Below are 17,217 nucleotides of genomic sequence, written 5' to 3' on the forward strand. Positions count from 1 at the left end.
ATAACCGCCTAATTTAAACTACGAATGAAAGGGGACTAAATTCTAACAACATACTAAAGAGATCTAAAGCCCGACAAGCCTATTATTTATACCTTTAATAATCCAAATTCAATAACCATGGATTCCACTTCTGCTGAGAATCGAACCTGGGACCTCCAGGATTTTGAAGTTTATGTCAACACTATCAACCACTTGGGCAACCAAGTTTTGACATATAATCAACTTTACATCAATAAAATTCATATTTCCAACTAGAAAAAGTTTGCCATAGCGGCCCACTCGCAGATTGTGCTTGTGATGGACACTTCTTGTGTCAGGGGACTTGGTGGATCACTGACTGTGGCGGGCCAACTCTTGCGCCCAAATTGGACCATAACACGCCAGTGGTATTAGCCATCTTACCTGCTAGAGCCCATTTGGCTGTGGTAGGTTGTCATGGCCCATTTTATAGAGTGGTTACCCGTGTGGACACATATGGGAAAGTCTAGCTGCACATGTTACTGACTTATAGTCGGTTTTCCATTAAACCAGTAAGATCCCATAACACCTGCCTCAAGCCTTAGCAGTTGTAGATATTCTCTCAGGTTTTGACACGGAGACCCAACTCCACCGGATAAGGTTTTATTCTTGGCTCCACAAGCCCACCCAATCGATACTTACTAAGATGAAGCATGCACTTGTAACCCTAGGCTCTAAATGCTTAGTTAAGTGATGAGGGACTATTACGATGCCATTTGAGTTCATAAAGAAATCTGCTTCACTTTTCCTTTCTTCTTATGGATCTTTTACACTGAGGGAAAGCTATAAATAATGAATAAAAGCAATAGACATGAGTGTTGGGGTAAAACAATGAATGAATAGACTACAACACAAAGACCTTTGTTTCTTGCATTATAGATAGGATCACCTCTTCATAACCATTTTAGCTATACAAATGATCAAAACCAAATTCTTTCATACTTTTAACACCTCTTGGCTAATTGAAAAGTTACTTTTAGAAACCGATTAGCGATGCCATCGTTTCTATGGCACAAAACTCTTAAGATAGTATTTGGGTCGGCTCTATTCCACCGTCCTGTCGTCGGAGGCATTGGCAACTTCTGCCCTGGACTAATGGAACCCATCCCACTTGTTTCACAAGCCACAATGCTGAAATCTTCTATTAGTTGATCTGTAGATTGACCCATTAACCCTACTACACCTTCAACTGTCTCTGCTTCTTTCTCAACCACCTCTTCCGCGACCAATCCCTCCCCGCAAGTGCAAAATACGCGTTTTAAACTCTCAAAATCTTCCTCGATCATTTCGTGATCAGACCTAGTAAAAATTCTACTACTTCCTCCTGCAAGTAATACCATAAGATAAGACTCAAATGTTGCCCTCATTACTTCTTTTACAGCTAATGGTTGAGCTCGGTCTGTCACCATTGCCGCTAAAAGTGTCAAATTCTGCTTAAGAATTCTCACTGCAGGCCGTATTCTAGCATTCACAACATCACCCACATAGAGACTATCATAAAAAACTGAATTTGAGTCAAGGAAGATAAGTCGGTAAGCTGCAACTTCAGAAACATTTTGAGAGGCTGCCAGAATGGAAGATCGAGCAATGTTGAAGTAAGAAGGTGAAGAGGAAAGGTGTCTCCGATGGTTGGGTGCCCGTGAACGATGAGACGCAACTTGGTGACGAGGAGAATGAGAAAGTAACTTATCAAGTGAATGTAGTTCAGTGAGAAGGTAATGGAGAGTATTGAGGCGGATGTATAGCCGTTGTGTCCCACGACTTGTAGATGGACGGGGATGGTGACCTTCTGTTATCCCACATCGGTGTAGATCTTCTGGAACCATTTTACAAGGACTTGCTCTTCTCCATAGCTTGAGGAATCTTGAATCTCGATTGCATCGTGTTAGAGGAGGAAGAGTAGGAATGTAGCTCTGTTTGGAGCCTAAGGAAAAAATGGAACAAACACGAAAAGTGTTTAAGTAGTCTAATTTCATCAAGAAGAAGTTAATCAAGTAAGGTAGTACAAGTTTTTTCTGTAAGTCAGATCTGAAATCTGACTCGAGGTCTGGATTGACTCAAGTCAGATTTCAGATTGTTTGTTTTGTCCGACTCGTCTGAATTGCTTATTTTCATTCAGACGATTCAGATTCCATTTTCAACTTGAATTTGAATTTTCGTTGTGGTTAATGCAAGAAAAGAACTACGCTAGAGTTCGGTTAATTTGAAAAGTAAAGTCTTACCACATGATGAAATGAAAGTAACGTAATCTTCGAAAAGGAGTTCTAAGCCATCTGCAAGATCATGAACTATATCTTCGGAACACCCAATAGGTATTTCGAAGAAATCGTCGACAGTTTCTCTGCCTAATCGCATTAGCTCTACAGCTGATTGAGCATATGGATCTGTTTTCGATTTCGGGTTCCATGTCTGAAAAAACAAAGTTCAAATTTAAACATTCCTAAGCTTTATAAATCAAAGTTATCGGTTATAAATTCAAGATAAAGTTAACTTACTTCGGTTTCTTTAGCTCTTTCAACACAATCTCGTCCTCGTTTTAGCCTCTCATCAATCCATGTTTTTAATAAGTTCATGATAATGGAGTCAACTTCATAAGGAACCATCTCTCTCACAACTGTTTTACCTCCATCTTCACAATCAACCGAGTCTTCAACTACCATTTGAACTAAAAGTTTCTCTAGCTTTCCAGCTCTTTGTAAAACTCCAATAACTTCATTTGCCAACGTCGATACTCCCGTTAAGTATTGTTTTAACACAGCTCCATAACAACTATGAAGGGTCACAGCAGCAACTCCTGATGCAATCGGATGCCATTTTTTCAATGTGGGACTAAAAGTTTCCTTCTCTTTCGTCGCTAATTCTTCTGTTTCTTTAGCTAACTGAAGAAGAGCCTCACTTGCATCATCTTCTTCTTCGACTGTCACTCTATTAGCTCCACTTTCTAACATCTATTTAACATCCAAATTTAGGAACAGATTCGAAAATTATGATAAATGAAAAAGATAAACAGTTTACCTAATAGATGAAGAGAAACATGAATAACAAACCTTTGCAAATGCGTTTCTTAAAGACGATCTTATGAAAAAATCGACTCTACTTCCAGTTGAATCAACTGTCGTATCTCCTCTATCTTGTTGTGCTACATTAAGGTTTGATATATCTTCATCCATGATTTTCGAAGCCGATAAAGCTAATGTTAGAAGGTTTTCCATTAAACTGGGAAGTCCTTTCTGAAAGTTCTCATGATAATCAACTAATCTCTTCTCTGTCCAAACTAGAATCGAACCCAAAACAGACGATAATATCTTAATATACATAACATCTCGATTAGCTCTTCGTATATCGTTCTCAACTTCGGCTAACATAGCAATAGAAGCACATAGAAGATCTTGTTCTACTTGAGATGTTGCCACATACTGTTGAAAGAGTACCCACATAAAACAAACATTATGTATCATCCTGTTTAGACCTAGTGTGGACCATGTCTTCTTCATAAGTTCTAATAACTCGTCGATCTCATCAAGAACTGAAGTTTCATCTTTAATGTCGAAAATTGCGTATAGGAGAAATAGATAGAGATGAATGTTTAATGGGTACCCGTCGGCCCAATGACATATATCAGAGGGAGAGCCATTACTACTTCTCCATGCTAATGTAACTACACAATTGCATAGAATTGGCATTACTTCCGAATTCTTGCCAGTATCGACGGGCTTTGTCTCAGACCCATCAATGATTTCTCTGAGCTTCATTATAGAGGAGTTTGATCGGTCTACTGGGATCGACGGGTGATGGAGAAGACCTGCTTCAAGGACTTTAAGTTGGCGTTTTTGCCATAAATGATACTCATGTGGGTTGTTGAATTCCGATGGTTTTAGATGACGAAGAAGTTCGAGAGGAAGAATGATGGTTTCTGCTCTCCTACCCATCTGTTCAAATTGAAAAGTACTAATGAGTTGATTAGTGTGAATTTCATGTTAAAATCTCAAACCACAAACCACAAAATAGAAAGTGTAGTGTCATTTGGAAAAATGTTACAAACGTTGTTAGAACTTAACTAGTCTTCTATACTCGATGACCCAAACTCGAACTTAGATAAAGTACTTTTCCGTGGTCCTCTCGCGACAGAAAATTCATATTCCACAAACCAAACTTTAAAGAAAGGTAATGTGTTTATCAGGAATCACATTACTGGGTTGTTATTCCTATTAACCACATTCCATTCCCACGCCCCTGCATGGCCTGAGAATTTAATATGAGACCTTAAATTCTCAGCCACGCCCCTGTCCATATTAAAGTACTACTATATATGTAAAAAAAAAAACATACCTGACCAACGAGTGTCCTCATGAGAGTTTTCCTAAGCCTACTATCTCCTTGCTCGGATACTCTCATTTGTTGCCTCATGATTTCCGCTGAGGTTAAAGGTCGCTTAAATCTGACTGGCAACGTCGAAAATGTTGGATGACCTGCCGCTCCCGGACTATTAAGGTTGTTAGAATGTGGTGATCTTGGGGATGAAGGGTTGGAAGAAGTCCTCTTTGGCGACATACGTTTATTTGATTTTAACCCGAGTGTCCGTTTTAATCTACTTGTAGGAACCAAACCAACCCCATTCATTCTCCCACCACCACCACCACCACCACCACTTCCACCACCACCAATGCCACCACCATCTGATCCATTGTTATCATGGGTGGAGGTGGTGGAGTAATAGGATAAAGCATTCCTCCCACCGAAACCAGGGGAAGATCGACAAGACGTAAAGAAAACTTCATAAGCAGTTTCTCTAAGATCATCTTTATCAACTCCTTCAATTTTACCAAATGGCCAAACTAAATCAGTTTCAATCTTTTCGAAATCGGATTGGGAAAACGTAGTTCCGACGAATGATTCTCGTCGGGAATGGCATCCCATATTGGTTTTTGATTATGGCCTGATGAGTGAGGAATTTGTTTCAGATATCCTCTGTCTGAGGAGAAGAAGAATTGAAAATGTCATGGGCATTGTTTTTCTCATGCATAGACAGAGGACAGAGAGAGAGAGAGAAAGACAGAAGGGAATGAGAAAGAGAGAAAATGAATGGGAGTTTGTTTGCCAACTCTTTTTTTTAATTGTGAAGCGAATAAAGAGGAAAGAATGGTAAATTGTGAGGAGGTTAGAAAGGAGGACAGCTAGAGGACCATAATTTTAATACTTCTTTCACCAAAAATATGCTTACCCACCAAAATTATGACACTTGGATTGGAAGGGTAATCTATTAACTAATAGGAGAACGAACAAAATGGGAATGTAGTTTTGGTTCATGAAAATGAAGATTAAATAGTGGGGTTTTTTAATTTGAAGAATTTAATAGTGGGTTAAGGTGTGGTTTGGCATCGTAAAAATAAGTTACTTTTTTACTTAATTTAGTAGAAAAGTAAAAAAAGAAATTGTTTTCGTAGCACACACAAATTTTCTACTTCACTTGAGTTAAAATTTGACTTTCTTTTAAAGTGTAAGATTCTAGCTTTTGACTTTAAAATAAAGTAATTTATGTGCAACATATGTATAAATTTTATTTTACCTAAATTTTTTTCTCTGCCTATCTCTGCTCCACCACCACAATTAAACTTCTATCACACCTTAACCACCACCATAGCTCCATTAATACTACCACCTCCATACCTCCGCCACTACCACCATACCTCATATCTCCATCACTACAACCTCTGTACCTCGACTGTATCTCAACCACGACCACTATCGTATCTCAACACCACCACCATTGTACCTCCACCACCACCACCATCGTACCTCCATACCACCACCTCCATACTACCACCATCTCACCTCCATCACCACCACTACCACCATCATACTCCACCACCACCAACACACCTCAATCACCACCAACTCACCTCCACCACCACCATCATACCTCCACCACCGGTATGTCCAGAACCAGCACACCTCAATTACATCTCAAGTTCTCAACCACCACTACACCTGCACCACCTCCAAGGCTCCATCACCACAACTAGTAGTGCCCAAAAGGTCAGGTTGGGCCTAGTCAAATCGGGTTGGAATAGTCTCGGGTCGGACCTCAACATGGGTTGGTTATGCCCTGGACCAGCCCGGGACCGGGAGTAGACCTAGGCCAGGTTGGTCAACCCGTCTTTTAATAATTGTTTTAAATATTAATTAAATTTTTATAAAGAAAAACTAAAAACTTACTCAAGTATATAATGACAATTAAAAAACTTACCTACATGATATCATTTATAGATATCTTTTACAATTTTTATGTCAAACATCTTTCGTTCGTTGTTCCTACAAATTGAGAAAAAATATGGGTAAGAGTTATATTTCTATAAGTTGAAATTTATATTATGGAAAGTATTCCATTATGGTCTATAATATGAAATATCCTAAAAGATTACAAATCATTGGTCAGAATTACTCCTTATCAATTGAAATCCGTATTATGGAAAATATTGCATTATGGATTAAATTTTCAAAAACTCATCTAAATTTTGTGTGCGTTTTGGTATAGGGAGAGCATTTTTTAGCAAAGGCAGTGCATTAGATAGGGAGAGTACTCTTTTTAGAATATGGAGGGATAAACTTTTTCTTTAAATATCCTAAATTTATACTTTGGTCCCTCCCATCAAACTATTTTGGACAAAGAGAGAGAAGAGAGTGTCCTCCTGTTCGACTAAAAACCTTCGAGAGAGAAGAGAGAATCTTGTTCGATCTAAAACCTTCAATCAAATCAAAAAGAGAGAAGAGGGATAAACATCTTGAAAATGATAAAAGCCCTAAATCTGTTTGATTCTATCAAAAACAGAGATATAGAGATATAGAGATAGAAACCTAAACCCTATATGACTAACACAACACTCATCTCCATAGAGAGTTTGTAATTCTTGTTATAGATTGATTTCTCCATAGATTTTTAGGGTTTTAACACTAACAAAAGTAACTTTTGAAGATTTCAAGTATCAATATTGCAATGAAGAATACAAACAAGGATGTAACTCGAAAAATATATAAGCGACATTTACATAAAAGAAATTTCGCTTAGCATAAATAAAAATTCATGAATACCAACTGAAAATTTTAAAAAAAATCGGCCAGATCGGTTGAAAAAAGAGACTAATTTCAGCCATCTCAGACGAAATTTATTACTATTTTCAGTGGGACCGGCCGAAATTTGTTATCCTTTTCAATCGACCCAACCGAAATTTGTCATCTTTTTCAGCCGTTAGGATCGAAATTTGTTGTCTTTTTCAGTCGACCCTACCGAAATTTGTTGTCTTTTTCAGTCGATCCAACCGAAAATTCTTTACGAAAAAAAATGACCTAAAACCCTAAAACGTTTGTTCAACCATAGAAGAAGACAAGAAAATGACATTTCTTTACCTGAGACATATTATCTTCATTATAAATGTCTTTGTTTAAGTTGATAACTTCGTTTAAGTCGATGTCCTTGTTTAAGTCGATGGTTTCGTTTAAGTTGATGTCTACATTTAAATCAAAGAAATCTTCTTTCTTGATGTAGAGTGCCTCCTTCATTAACGGTGGTTCCTCTGCCATGAGATCTTGGGACATCATTCAAAGCTTTAAGCTAAGACTATAGTGATGGTAAACTTTGCAAGTTTTTTAATACTAATGGTAATGTTGATCAGTGGCGAGGTCAGGATTTTTTTGATGTGGTGGCACATATTAGTCAAATGAAATAAAAATTCATACGTTATAAGAGATTGACTTTTATTGTTTCATAAAATTTTACCTATTTACATATTTGGAGGTGTACTCGATGAGTTTTTACCTATTTACGTATTCATAAAATATTATCACGATTTTCTTTCAATTCTCGTCTTTGTTCTGGTCTTGTGATTTATTACTAAGATTCTTAAATTGTGAAACATTTTGTCCATAACTTTTCGTTTAAAATATCTATCCACGACTTTGTAAAAAAAATTTACTACCAAACTCTATAATCTTTGTTTCTTGTTTGTTTCTTATTGAGTCGAAATTGGATTTAAATAGAAACAATTAAGTGATGAGTTTCAATTAGAACTAGTTTGAATAATTAAGAATTTATTTCTTACTCCATTTGTTTTATGATGGTGGATAGAAGATTTAATTTTGAATAAAATACAAGCAATTAAGAACTAAAGTAATTTGATTTAGGAACTTTTTAGTAGTTGGGGTTTTCCAAGGTAGATGGGTGGTTTTTTTTTTTGGGTACATGGACAATTATTAGTAATTGGATTGAGTGAATTTAATACTAAGAGCATCTCTAATGGGACACTCTAACAAACACTCTATAAATCCTAATTGTCAAGTGTCAATAGAGATTCTCTTTCCTAAATGTTGATATAGAGACACTCTAATTTTTGTTGGTCTCCAATGGTGACCTCTAAAGTCTTTACACTTAATACACATGTCCCTCTTCAACCCAATAGATAAAAAGTAGTTGAAAAGCAAAGTTTTCTATTGGTTGGAATTTTAAAGTAACACTTAGAGTCTCAAGTAGACACTCTCATTTTAGAGTTTCTCTCTCGAGACACTCTATAATATATGTGTCCACCTCATATTAGAGTGTCGAGCAAAGTGTTCCATTGGAGATGGTTTTTTAACAAAAACTTCAGAAAGTCATATGTGTCACTCTAAGTGTTAGAGATTGAGTGTCCCATTGGAGATGCCCTTAGGTTGGGTTGGTAAGCTTCATTTGGGTACTTAAAAAGGGGACACTAAAGGCACCACTTTAGAAACTAATGGAGTTCACATTTGGGTCTGTGGGGTCACGTGACCCCACAGGCCCCTATGTGGCCTCGCCCCATTGTTGATAGTAGTGACGATATTAGGGTTTTGGTTATCTATGGGAGAGAAACTACAAGTGAATAAAATATTAGATTTATTATTAATTTTTATCTAAGTCCTTCCATTTTGGCACTATTTATTAAATGATCCTTATAACGCCCTCCTTAAACTAATTTCTAACGCACTGTCCTTACTAAATAGTGTTTTTCCTATACCAAAAGTCATTTTGTGTGGAACAACCTACCTAAATTGATATAGACTTAAATACTAACATTACCTAGAAATTGATTCTGAAAAACTTGCCTAAGAATTAACTTAAATTTTTGTATGGAACAACTTACCTAAAATTGTTTATGACAACTTACTTAGAAAGTATGAATTAAAAATCTAAAACATAAAGGTACCGATAATAAAACTTATTAAATAACAAATATAATTTATTGAACGATATAAAAAAATCAAAAGGCGGGGGGTGGGGGGAGGGGCGAACCGAGCTTTCTTTGAGTCGGGCCCAAATTGGAGGCCCAGCCCAGAACCGGCACTAGGCCCTGACCTTTCGAACACCACTAACCACAACTACGCTCCGATCACCACACCTCCAAGGATCCACCACCAATATCACAACCACTTCTTCCACAAGAATAATCGTGAAAATTATAAATGAAGTCAACTAGAATCAAGTATCTCTATGACAAAAGGAAAAAAATAAAAATAAAAAAAAATAAATTACTTTACCGAAGTAATTTTTAGTTTTTTTTTACTTCTGAGTAACATTTTGCCAAATATACTTTTTTTTTTGAGAAATCAATTGTGATCTACGTTAGTCGTTACAAGGCATTGATACGCCTAATTTAAACCATAATGAAAGAGGCCTAAAGCCCGACAAATTATTATATTATTTACCGAGACTTGATCTCACGACCTCATGGCCTTAAGAGGAATGTCCAAGCATACTTATTATAATTAAATAATATCAAAATTTTGGACAAAAAAATCCTAAATTTGAGAATTTAGTTTTGATTCATGAAAATGAAGATATAAATATATAATAGTCCGTTACTATACAAGTTAGCTAGACATAAGTTCTTAAATTTAATAGTATCAAAAAAAAATTGGAAAAAAAAAAAAATTCTTAGAATTGAGAATGTAGTTTTGGTTCATGAAGATGAAGATAATAGTCGGTTAACATAAGTTCTTAACTTCAATAGTATCAAAAAATAATTAGTAAAAAAAATATTTCTTAAATTCAAGAATGTAGTTTTTGGTTCATGAAAATGAAGATTTAATAGTCTATTATACAAGTTAGTTTGACATAAGTTCTTAAATTTAATAGAAAAATTCTGGAAATTTTTTTCTTTTTTTTTTTTTTTTTGTTGAACTATGGAAATTTTTTTCTTCAACTTGGGAATGTAGTTTCAGTTCATGAAAATAAAGATTTAATAGTCATTGTGGTCATACAACTGGGAGAGTCATTGTGGCCACCGACTCCACTTCAGTATGCACTCTCTTAAGTGCTAGTATAGATCCTCTGAGTTTATGGTGGACCTACACGAGAATTAAAAGACTACGGTATGATTTTGAAGAGTGTAGGATCAAACATGTGGTGAGGAAGTTGATTGAAGCGGCCGATATTCTCTCCAAATTGAAATCAGACATCAACTTCCTGAAATTCGATGTTTTGCAGTTCCCGCGAGACCTGTTGCAGATTGCGTTTGATGATGCTCATGAGAAAGTTAGAATAAAGAGGAAACCTCCATCATGTTTTTTTGCTTTGATTACTTTGTTGTTCTTATTGTTTTCCTGTTTTTGTCGTGTTTCGGGTCTGGCTCTTTAATCTAGCTTATGAATCCAAAATAAGAAGTTCTTAAATTTAATAGTATCAAAAAAAATCCAAAAAAGATTGAAAAAAGAAAATTTCTTAAATTTGTGAAATATAATCAAAATAACCCTTGGTCACTATTTTAGAATTAAGACAAAGGGCATTATTCTCTTTTTGTACTTCTCAATATGTGTACCTCATGTCTTATTTGTCACGTATAGGGGGCAATGTCTTCATGACCTTGTTGGATACTCATTTTTCATAATAAAACTAGGGTATATTCCGTGTCTTAGAGCACAGAAAGTCGTATCAATTAAATTTGACGACTTTCAATATTTATTATTGTTATGTAGTGGATACCATAATTTTTTGGTATTCTACTTATTATTTATTTTCTTTTATTTAATTTTTCTTTAAATTAGTTATTTTATGATAAGATTTCAATTTCTTTTTTTAACCCTTGCAATATCTTTTGTTTCCTTTTTTTCTCAAATTAGATATTTTATTTCTAAGAAAGATTTTTTAAATAGGTTATTTTATTTCTACGAAGGACTATATCTTAAATTTTGGGAAGGGCTTCTAGACAATATCTCTTATTAAACAAGAATGTTTGTCTCAATCGTCATTTTCCCTTCTGTTTTATATAATAGATTATTGTCCTTTGTCCTCCTTTCTTACCTCTGCACAATTTACTCATGCTTTTGCACTACAGTCTAATTCTCACTCTACAGTCTTCTACAACAAAAGAGATAAAAAAAGAATTTGGCAAACGACAAACCAATCCCCTTTCATTTTCTCTTTCTCATTTTTTCACTCCACAAAAGATGTACATTGCAATTTTCAAGCTTCTATTAGTTTAGTCTTTCACGGAATTGAATGGTGCATTAACACTTTGAAAGAAAATTCCATTATAGGACGACTTGGTATCATGGAATTTGTCGGATTCTTCTATCATATTTGGATCAAACGTAATAACTGAGTCTTTCAGAAGGAGAAAAAGCAGAACAAATCCTATTCAGACAAATAGTCAGCGACATAAAACAAAGGTAATGACGTGGAAACGTAAACCGAATGGGTTGGATGGTGTTCACCAGATCTTAGAACGGTAGAATCTGACTTTACCACTATCAATTCAAGTATCGAAAACTTGTAAATGGGCAAGCCCTAGTACGGATCAGACTCCAATCAGTACCGATGGGGCCTTTGATGATGTATCGGGTGGTTATGGAGCGATCTTGAGAACCTCACGAGGTGAGCCAATAATAGCAGCGGCAGCATGGTCAAAGAAGAGGTCGATAATTATGCATGAGATGCAGGGAATTTGCCTAGGGTTAAAGCTAGCAGCAAAATTTGGTAAAAGACGAGTGAAGATCTCTACGGACTCCTCCCTTATTGTCTCCATTTTGTCTTATGAGGGGATGAAGCCTTCCTGGCAACTTACCCGTGTAGTCCGAGAAAACGGGAGTTATGGAGGCAAATGGATGAATGCTCTATTCAACATGTTTGTCGAGAAATAAACCAAGCAGCAGATTACCTATTGAAAATGAAGCCAGTATCAGGATATATAGAGATGTTACCACATAATCTACCGGTTGACCTTCAGAAGATTGTAGATGACGACAAAAGAGGAGTTATCAGAGTTCGACATAGCTAGTTAGCAAGACAACATTTGCTCTATTCTTTATCGTTTATTCGTTTATTTGTTTCTCTCTTGACATTTTGATGTATTTTTCTTTTTTCTCTAGTTTTTTCTAGTCCTTTTGTTTGGGCTCGGGTCTTTTATTCCCGCTGCCAATTCAAATAAAAAAAGATTTGCAAGGTACAACGGGTGAAATTTTTAGTGTTGCGTATAAGAGCCCCTTCATTTTGGACTTCAGTCTCCCTCTCTCTTCATGCCCCACGAATTGGGCCAGTCGAAGGGCACTCGAACTGGGCCTAATCCATGTTGGACTTGAAATGTGTGTGTATATTTTATATTATATCATCCAGTGAAACCCAATTGGGCCCAATGAAATCCGGTAGGTTGTTAATCTAGGCAACATGCCTTCTGAGATGTGTTAGGTCAGGACTGCATCTTAGAATATCATTCACTTTGACTAATAGCTAAAATGGAGGAATGCCCCCCATCCATATGCTCAAGGCATATGAAGGAAGGGAGACTACTCCCTCCTATATGCCAAGTTCATGGATTGGTTATTTCTACAAGAAACCATCATTATTTCGATAGGACATACTTGTTCAAACCAGCCAAATGAAAGCAATTGTGCCCGTCCTCATGACCCCGTCTTAGTCCACTGGCCTATGAAATCGGTCTTCATGAACCCGTCTTAATCCGCTGGCCTATTAACTTGTATGTGTTATCCTAACACAACATCACGGCATTAGCTATTTAGCTTCTCCAAATTAAGAGATGGTGACACCAAGTCGATCTTCAAATAGTTCCCTCTACTATAGCATATCCGAAAATGTGATTGACATAGTCATTATTCACTCAAGCTTGTTTGTATGGTTTACTCAAGCCATCTCACGTTCCCGTTGGAAGTGGTTTAGGTGGCAATATTTCTCCAAAAATGACCCCAGTACAGCCACTGTCCTGAGTACCACTGTTAATTTGTTACATTCTATGACAACAATTTGTCTGAATCATATGCCACTTAAAACCAACTCATGTCAGCCATTAGTTGAATCAAACTCGACAAATGAAACGAAAAATATATAAATATAGTGGTACAGAAGCTCCATTAAGTATGTATATTTCTAAGTATGTGATCGATCACGGATGCTATTAGCCTATTAGTTAGACATCATTCTTTCCAACTGTAAGGAGCGCGGTCAACAACTAAATAATCTCCTCGGATGTCCTTTGCCACTCGAATCTCATCGTCTATGTATACAGATTCAAACCTACAAAAATGAAAAGATCTCTTACTCCATGGTTCACGCATAAAAATTTATTGGGTTCGCACAAGGATTGGAAGCCAGAAAGCATTGCCATCTAGATACATCTAGAGGAAATTTGGTTATCTGTCTTGATTAAAATGATATTTACTTTATTTGAGTTCTTTGTGCAAACTATGCAAATCTACGTTTAACTTTTTCGACCTCGTACAAGTCTTACCCAATAAACGTGTCTTGTGTCAAACCTAAAAACCACTTATATTATAAAATAGTCTCATATCACTGGCAGACGAAGTGTGGTGTCCTTTATAAGAGATTTAAACACATTCCCCCGTGACATAAAATAAAGAGACCTGAACTGAACTGCCAAAGCGGACAGTATTAATAACAGCCTACTGCAGTTGGAACAGAAAATTAATTACTCACCACCCTTGCCCAAATGGCGGCAAAGGAAATTCCCAATTCTCGCCTCGTAGAACAGCACTCGTAAATCTATCAACCCGAAAAAACCAAACAAACAATCAAAACCCTAGAAAGGAAGAATTCAGCCAAAACGAATATTAATTTCAAATAATAAAACAGATAAACTTAGAAACTACCTGAAATTGACACGTTGAGAAGAAACAATTTCGATATCAGATCGAACAAAGAAAACACCAGATGGTGGAAAAGTAATGACATTATTAAGAACACCAGAATCAACATCAATAACTTGTAAAATATCTCCAGTTTGAGTTCCAAATAGGTAAGCATTCTTTGCAATGAATAATTGTTCTTTCTCTGTTGTCCAAATCATTCTCCATGTATCTGATAATAATGAAGAATCTGTAGTTACTGAATTTTTACCAAGAATTTCTAGGGCTTCTATTGCTTTGATTATTTTTGATCTTTTTGAAGTGTTTCCTAGGGTTTTAATTCCTCTTTCTTGATCTGAAATTAGACCTAGAAGATCACTTTTAGCTAGTAAGGATTCTTCAGTTGTGTTCGTTGAGGAAGAAGATGATGAGGGAGTAATTGTTTTGTTCTTCCTTGAGTGGTGAGTTCTGGTTTTAGGGTTTTGGAATTTGGGGGAAATTGGGAGTGGGAGAAATGGAAGTTTTTGAGTGAATTGGAATGCCATTCGTTGAAGATATTCTCGTGGGTAGCTTGGTTTGGATTTTTGTTTTCTTAAGCCTTTTTGTGTTTTTTTTTTTTTATTTGTTGTTTTTTGCAGTTTTGAGATAATGAATTTGTAGCTTAGTGTCCGTTTGTTACATAGGAAAATATAGTGGGAAAATCGATTTTCGTAAGAAAATCGATTTTCCGCTGTTTGATTGGCCATCTTGGAGTGTGAAAATTGATTTCTTAAGAAAATGAAAGTGTGAAAATGGCCTTGAATTTTTTCCCACCTTTTACCTGGGAAAACTGATTTCTTACTTACTATGACGCGCTCTCTCTCCTCTCTTATCGCCATCCCGTAACTCTTCCTCTCTCTCTCTCTCTCTCTCTCTCTCTCTCTCTCAAATTGATCCAACCTTTGAAGAAACCTAACCCCATTGAAGAAAATAGAAGTCATTTACATATATCATCACCAACAATTGGATATTTTGATTATTCTCTATCTTCAATTCATGAAGGAAAAAAATCACATAAACCATCTTTCCTAGAACAGTTACGGAAGGAGAGTAACAGAAATCGAAAACTAGGGTCTTCTTCAAAAAGTAATGGTAAATTTGTTAATAGGTTTATTGGTAATGGAGAAAGATGATTTTCTTCTTCTTCTTGAAGCTTGATGAAATCTATTGAAGCTTGATAAAATTGGTATCTCCCCAATTTGATGAAATCTCAATCATGTTTTGGATCTCAATCATGTTCTTCTCTTCTTCTTTTCTCATCGGCATCGTTAGCGGTTTTGTCGAACCTGAGTTCCAGCGATTCGGTCTAAGAGCTATGGTTGTTCGGTTGAACAAACCCTAGAATCCTATAGAAGTAGAATATAATTTCTTTGATCAAATTACGAACACTCATTAAGAAACACATACACATACCTGTTGATATAGTTATCAATTTGATTCAATCTTGGTAGTTTTCCTTCTCAATTTTGGATTTTCTCTCTCTACCAGATGATGGTGTCAATTTTGGTTTTGTGAATTATCAGGATCTTGGGGGTTAGATTATCAATTTTTGGGGTATGAAATCCCAGAGTGGGAGAGAGAGGTGTCCTCTAAAGATCCTCCTATCATACTCAACATTTTGCTATTTTAATGTGCATACATGGTCATGCCTATCAAGTGTTTGACAGTATTCCCAACTGAAGTCTGAGTTTAAGCAATGGAAATTATATTGGTACTGGGCTATTTGGAGGGGATTGACCTTGAAGATTCATGGTTGAACCACGGGTTAAATCAATTTCTCCAACATTTTGCCGCACTAACTACGAACGATGTTGCTGACATTACGGTGAATGTGATTTAGCCCCACAATGCTTGGCGGCTTCTCTTTTACCGTAGCAATGAGTGTTGTTGTGATTTCTTACTTGTAATTGTTATCTTTTAGTCCTTGTGTTTGTTTGGTTGTAAGGACGTTTCTTTCATTATGGAATTGAATTAAAAAAAAAAAGATTATCAATTTTTGGATTGGCATTAGGGCTAGCAGATTGTCTTCTTCTGTGGGCACCCATTTATGAGGTCCGATGACCAAACAAATCCCAAGACCAAAATCCAATTTAAACTATTTTCTAAAGGCACTCCTATTTTCCCAACAACTCAATCAAACAGTTAAAGTTTCATTTCATAAGAAAAAAATTGGTTTTCTTTCTCATCAGAAAAAAAATGGTTTTCTTACTCAGACCCTCTAACGTATCAAACGGACCCTTAAAAAATTGCCTTTCCATTACTATGGTTTTCCTTTTAGATAATCAAAGCAATTGTTGTAGATACTTTTGGAATTTATTTTGGAAGAGAGTAAAGTTCAATAACAGGGTCCACCCGTGTAGTCGATGAACACTGATTTAGAAGTCCCAAGTTCGATCCCATAAAAATGTAAAGTCATGATTTATTGAATTTATGTCTAAATAAAGTAAATTAGTTAAGCTTTAAGCCCTTTTATGTTAACCTTTAAGGGTTTAAATTAAACAGTTATCGTGTTTATCACATCTTGGTGACAAATCAATGCTTCGTAAATTGTATTTCATATACAAAAAGAATAAAATAAAATAATGCGTCTATAGGTATCCTTCTTTTTTACTTTTCTACCACCCCCTCTCTTAGGAACTATCTGGACTTCGAACTGAGTAGTGAGGCCTACGAACGAGACAATTTGTGAGCTCTTGGGTTAACCTGGATGTATATTGTTCAAACCCGACGCTGATCAGGTCCAGTCTGAGAATCCATGGGGCCCAAGTCCATTGGAGTGGTAACAGTGGAGGATGGTCTAAGTGTATAAAGAAGGGGTGCATTTCTTCTCTAGCGAAGGTTGCCGGTTACTTTCGCCATAAACCTTCAAACTACTTTTATTATTATTATTTCTTTCTCTCTTCTTTTTTATCCTCTTTTCTCTCTCCTCTAAATAACGTAAGAGTTATGCTTTCCAAAATTAAGTCGCTATTGTTAAAAGATACACTAATGTCAGATATATCGATCGTGACCAATGATTATTCTCTAACGACCATACCATGTGACTACCACCAAGTT

General features: G+C 36.1%; 2 protein-coding genes across 2 annotated transcripts; both read right to left on the reverse strand.

The window, feature by feature from the left end:
• Positions 1–733: 733 nt before the first annotated feature.
• On the reverse strand, positions 734–5,325 carry LOC147558998 (protein unc-13 homolog). The gene is made up of 5 exons (XM_086660757.1): positions 4,348–5,325; positions 3,066–3,947; positions 2,514–2,966; positions 2,241–2,427; positions 734–1,942 (listed from the first exon to the last, which is right to left on the reverse strand). The coding sequence occupies exons 1-5, from the start codon at positions 4,933–4,935 to the stop codon at positions 963–965; spliced, it is 3,090 nt and encodes a 1,029-aa protein (XP_086516883.1). The 5' UTR covers positions 4,936–5,325; the 3' UTR covers positions 734–962.
• Positions 5,326–13,281: 7,956 nt separating this feature from the next.
• Positions 13,282–14,779, reverse strand: LOC147558999 (Plastid-lipid associated protein PAP / fibrillin family protein). Its single transcript, XM_086660758.1, has 3 exons — positions 14,146–14,779; positions 13,973–14,038; positions 13,282–13,552 (listed from the first exon to the last, which is right to left on the reverse strand). Exons 1-3 carry the CDS (start codon positions 14,664–14,666, stop codon positions 13,453–13,455), a joined length of 687 nt encoding a protein of 228 aa, XP_086516884.1. The 5' UTR covers positions 14,667–14,779; the 3' UTR covers positions 13,282–13,452.
• Between the last annotated feature and the right edge of the window lie 2,438 nt (positions 14,780–17,217).

This window comes from Eschscholzia californica, unplaced genomic scaffold, assembly GCF_041429995.1.
Source record: "Eschscholzia californica isolate CP2 unplaced genomic scaffold, dmEscCali1.0.p SCAF_2, whole genome shotgun sequence".
Classification (NCBI taxonomy): Eukaryota; Viridiplantae; Streptophyta; class Magnoliopsida; order Ranunculales; family Papaveraceae; genus Eschscholzia; species Eschscholzia californica.